At 61.1% G+C, this 5165-nt stretch overlaps 1 protein-coding gene across 1 annotated transcript; it reads left to right on the top strand.

Moving 5' to 3' along the window:
• The first annotated feature begins 342 nt into the window (after positions 1-342).
• Positions 343-3887, top strand: NKX2-3 (NK2 homeobox 3). The gene is made up of 2 exons (XM_070432545.1): positions 343-922; positions 2369-3887. Exons 1-2 carry the CDS (start codon positions 559-561, stop codon positions 3106-3108), a joined length of 1104 nt encoding a protein of 367 aa, XP_070288646.1. The 5' UTR covers positions 343-558; the 3' UTR covers positions 3109-3887.
• Positions 3888-5165: the final 1278 nt, after the last annotated feature.

The following is a 5165-nucleotide window of genomic DNA, read 5'->3' as shown; positions in this document are numbered from 1 at the left end:
CTCTCCTGTCCCGCAGCAGCTGGAAAAATCATGCTCCTGGGCCATCCATCCTTCCTAGCGTTGGTTTGCGGACAGGAAACCTCCCAGAACTGGCGCTGGCCGGGAAGGTGCGGCCAGAAGGGGCGGGAAGTGGTGTTCGGGCACCCGAGGCGGTGCAGACTCACCAGCAGCGACTCAGACTTGGAGACTCTCTCGTAGTCCTTGTCTATTTCTGGTCGGGTCACTACTCCCCACGCAGTGGAAGTGGGGGGCGTGGTCCGCATGAGCTGGAACCAATGGGAACGGAGGCTGAGGCGAGAGCCCCGCCCCTGGCATGACGCACGAACCTCAGACACAGGCTTCACCACCGAGGGCCCAGACCCTGCAGTGGCTGTAACAAAACCCAGACTCCCAGGTCCCGGCCAATGGAGCCGATTTAGACTGGAGCAGGACCGCGTCTGTCAAAAGCCCCACTCGGCAGCCGCGGTGGAGTTCAGAAGGAGAGCTGGAGCGCTGCGCTGCCTCCCCGCCCCCGCCGGGATTTATTGAGTATTTGGGCTGGAAAATTAAGTGGCCCTGATGATGTTACCAAGCCCGGTCACTTCCACCCCTTTCTCAGTCAAAGACATCTTGAACCTGGAGCAGCAGCAGCAGCAACAGCACTTCCACGGCGCTCATTTGCAAGCGGACTTGGAGCACCACTTCCACTCAGCGCCCTGCATGCTGGCCACCGCCGATGGGACGCAATTTTCTGACGGAGGGGAAGAAGACGAGGAAGAAGAAGGGGAGAAATTGTCCTATTTGAACTCACTAGCCACGGCCGACGGCCACGGGGATTCTGGGCTCTGTCCGCAGAGCTATGTCCACGCGGTCCTGCGAGACTCATGCGGCGGGCCTAAGGAACATGAAGAGGACTCCGAGGTCGTGAGGGACCGAAGCCAAAGTGAGTAGAGGGGGAAAGGAAACGCACCCGCACATCTGGAGCAATGGCGGAGCGCCCCCAGATACCCCCCAAAACCTGCCCCTTTAGCCCTTGGCTGGGGTCATGCCTCGCCCTGGTCCAGGACAACTCCGCCAAGAGCAGGTGCCTGGGGTGGAGGGAGAAGGACCAGGTGACCCCGACAACTCCTCCTCCCAGAGAGGGGTCCATGCAGCCCCTAAGGGAAGGGAAGGTCGGTGTTGCCGCCCTAATGTAGATAAGCAACAGGGGCTCAGCCCTGCTGAGTCCGGGCAAACTCACTGTATTTTTGCTCTTTCCAAGAGCTAAAGGGGCCAGAGCTTGAATCTTTTCCACCTTCCCTCTAGCATGAGACCAGTTCCCTGATGCCAGAGCAGTGGTCCCTCTTTTCAGAAAAAAAAGGGGGGTCCAAGCAGGTTGTGTCCAGCATCCACGGGACACAGGAAGTTTGCTAGAGACCAGCTGAGTGATTTCCTCTTCTCTTTACTTGGAGCTCAGCGTCCTCGAACCCACAGCACCCGGCAGAGAGAGGTTGCGTGGGAACACAGTCTGTTCCGCAGAGCACTCACACCCCTGAGGCGCCGGCCTTTTTTAAAAAGAATTCTTAACATTTTGCTTTGTGTCCCAGGCAGTGCTGCTTCCGGCCCGAAGGAAAACCGCGCCAGACTTAGTCTAAGATCCCGGCGCTCCCATCGGATGGGAGGTGACTTGGGCAGGGAACTCAGATAACTGAATACAACCTCCAAGGAGGTGTTGTGTCTGAGGGGACACGGTGGAATCTCTTTCCCCAAGAGGAAATTTGATCTGGCCAAAGCCGAGGCCTGCCTCCCCTCTGACAGCTCCCCTGGGCCTAAAATCGACGTGAAGCTGTCTATATCAGTCAAATTTCCTTTCTCTCTAAGGCAGCACAGACATCATCACACGGGCATTTAGCTGTGAGCATGTAGTGCTTTAGGAGCACAAATTAGTCGCCGGGCAATGCACGAGCGTTACACTTTCTATCAGAAAGATGTCCGTGCAACTCTCGCATACCGGCTCCCAGATACCAACACGCCTCACACCTTCCGCTATCTGTGACGGCGTGGAAGGCAAACGAGTTTGCAAATACTGTAGTTATTATGTAGTTGCAAACGTGCATCCTGAAAATAGTCATTAGCACGCTGAGCCGCACGTGTAATACGGGGTAATCTCTCTCGCAGATGCTCAAGTTCTAAATAAACGCCGCGCACTAACTATAACTACCCCTCCCCGTGGAACGTGCCTCGAGGGCGTTCTAACTGTGCTTGGAAGGAGCCACAAACTTCCCAAAAACTCTAGACATTTACTACCGCACGCTCCGTGCAGCTACCAACAAGGGCACCGCGCTCCGGGTCGGAGCTGCCGTGAGGTCTGGCACATCTAAGGGACGCTGATGTTTTGCTTCTTCCGCAGAAAGCTGCCAGCTGAAGAAGCCTCTGGAGGCGGCGGGAGACTGTAAGGCGGCCGAGGATGGCGAGAGGCCGAAGCCACGCAGCCGCCGGAAGCCCCGGGTCCTCTTCTCGCAAGCCCAGGTCTTCGAGCTGGAGCGCAGGTTCAAGCAGCAGCGGTACCTGTCGGCGCCGGAGCGCGAGCACCTCGCCAGCAGCCTGAAGCTCACGTCCACGCAGGTGAAGATCTGGTTCCAGAATCGCAGGTACAAGTGCAAGAGACAGCGGCAGGACAAGTCCCTGGAGCTGGGCGCGCACGCGCCCCCGCCGCCGCCGCGCCGCGTGGCGGTGCCGGTGCTGGTGCGGGACGGGAAGCCGTGCGTCACGCCCGGCGCCCAAGCCTACGGGGCGCCCTACAGCGTGAGCGCGGGCGCCTACTCCTACAACGGCTTCCCCGCCTACGGCTATGGAAATTCGGCTGCGGCCGCGGCCGCCGCCGCTGCCGCCGCTGCCGCCGCTGCGGCCTACAGCGGTAGCTACGGCTGTGCGTACCCCGCGGGCGGCGGCGGCGGAGGGGGCGGCGGGGCCCCTGCGGCGGCCGCGGCATTGCAGCCCGCCTGCAGCGCGGCCGGAGGCGGCCCCTTTGTGAACGTGAGCAACCTGGGCGGCTTCGGCGGCGGTGGCAGCGCTCAGCCGTTGCATCAGGGTGCGGCGGCCGGGGCAGCTTGCGCGCAGGGCACCTTGCAGGGCATTCGGGCCTGGTAGGGTCAAGGCGGCGGGCGCCCCACCACAGCCTGGCGCCGCGGGACTGAGTGCGAGAAAGGCTGGATCCAAGGGCCAAGTCCCCTCGTTAAAAAAACAAAACAAAACAAAACTCGGCTCGCTCACTAGAGAGCCCTGAGCGCAGCTCACATTCGGCTTGAGGAAGGGGTTTCAGGGGCGAGGAGGACGCCCAGGGCCGGTGCGGAGACTGACTCCGAGGCAGAAAGGCCGGCTGGTGCCGGGGAGGACGGTGGCCCCGACCTGGCCCCGAACGGAGTGCGAGAGGCTGGGAATCTGGCTGCCGCTCGGTTCTCCCCGAGCGAGAAGGCTTCTCTCCCTCGGCCTTCCCAAGGCCTCCTCAAAGCGTTGGCGGAGAACCCAAAGACACACACACAAAATAGCATGAAGGAGAGACAAATGGGCGTCGTGGCTTGAGAAATCCCCAAGCCCCACGGACCTTTGGCCCCCTTTGCGGGCCCGGAGCGCCACACTACACTCGATTTTCCTTTTTCCAACCGCCTGCCCTCAGCAGAGATTCCTCGGCCTGGATCTTCGGATTGTCCGGGGGTAGAACTCTTCAAGAAAAACCAGCGAAGCGAGATAAACAATCTGGGGGCTGAACAAATCCGGGACCTGGTGGCCCGTGGAAGGTGTCACCGGGTTCCTTTCTGTTTCGTATTCTGTATTCAGCACATATAATATATATATAAAACTATATCCACATGCCGTGTACACACCCGCTGCCATACACTACAGGAGTCAATAAACAAGGTGCAATATTTCCAAACCATTAGCGGCTACAGACTCTGTTTAGCCCCCTACCCACACCCCAGTGGGGAGGGATCCTTTAAACCGGCGGGCAGGGGAGGACCAGGTGAGTAAGGGAGAGCAGTATTCCTGGGGCGATCACAGGCCTGTTGGGCCCTGCGCCAGTCCCCAGGCTGCAAGTCTGGGCTCCTCGTGGCTTTGTTCATCAATTTCTTTTTGCTCTAGTGGGGAGAATAGGTCGGAGCATCACGGCCTTTTGAGGTCCGGGGCTTTGTAATCCCCCCCACCCCCCACTCCCCCAATTTTTACCCAGATGTTTGGGCTAGTGCCTGAGCCTGCCTCGGATCAAGGCTTAGACTCTGCCCCACCTGGAGGGTCGCCCGGGAAAAGGAAACTTCCCCAGGCCCAGCCGCAGGCGGCGCGAAGGTAGCTCTTCTTTGGCCGCCGGGGCTTACAACGCGCCCGAGTGCGCTGCGCCCCGCCGCGGCCGCGTTCTCCCCCTCGGCCGCCCTCCCTTCTCCCCCGGCGGCCGCGGCTTTATGCCGCTCCTTGTCACTTGCGGAGAATGCCTGCGCGAGGTCTGTGCTGCCACACGGCCGATTGTGAGCGTGCCAAGGCGGGTGAATGGGGAGGCCTCAGAGCGCCGCGCCATTGTGGGGCCGGGCCTCGCTGAAAGGCGGCTCCGGGCCGGGAAGGTGCGGAAAGAATGGCTTTTTATTGGAGTCCCGAACAAAAGGTGTGGTAGGAAGGCGAAGTCCCCTGCGCGAACAAAAACCCCAGCATCGGGATTGACGTCCCCCCCTCCCCAACTCCCCATTGCTTCTTAGAGCGGGGGCTTTGTGCAGCAGTCTGCTCAACAGAGGGACGGAGAAATGCGCGGGGGGTTTTGTTCCCCACTTTTGTGCGCTGGGGGAGGGGGCGGCGTGGGGGGACGGAGGCTGGGCGGGCAGCAGGGAGGGCCGCACTGATTAGGCCCGGCTGGCCGGGGCGCAGAGACGTTCAGCGGGAGTCGGCCGCCTGAATGCAGGGTCATTATTGCTACAAGTTTAGCAATTTCGCCCTTACAGGAGGGGGCGGGGGCCGCTGGGCTGCTGCGGGGCCGCCGGGCTAGGGCGCGGCAGAGACCACGGAGAGAAGGAAGAAAAAAAGGTGGGGAGAAGGGAAGGGGAGGCAGGCGAGGGGATCCTCCCCAACCCGCCCGCTGACCGCCCAGGCTGAGGCTCGGAGGCAACCAGAAGGGCCCAGCGGGAGGCTTGAGAGGCGGTGCCTGGGGAGCGAAGACCTTCCCTCCC

The sequence above is a fragment of the Myotis yumanensis genome, unplaced genomic scaffold (assembly GCF_028538775.1).
Source record: "Myotis yumanensis isolate MYYU_CA2020_CCGP unplaced genomic scaffold, mMyoYum1.0.hap1 SCAF_13, whole genome shotgun sequence".
NCBI lineage: Eukaryota > Metazoa > Chordata > Mammalia > Chiroptera > Vespertilionidae > Myotis > Myotis yumanensis.
This window is presented reverse-complemented; position numbering and strand designations above follow the sequence as displayed.

Bases quoted from the DNA above. Each gene is read 5' to 3' on its own strand.
- NKX2-3 (XM_070432545.1), top strand. From the start codon at position 559: ATGATGTTACCAAGCCCGGTCACTTCCACCCCTTTCTCAGTCAAAGAC. The intron at 923-2,368 runs GTGAGTAGAGGG...CTTCTTCCGCAG, and splicing joins CGTGAGGGACCGAAGCCAAA to AAAGCTGCCAGCTGAAGAAG.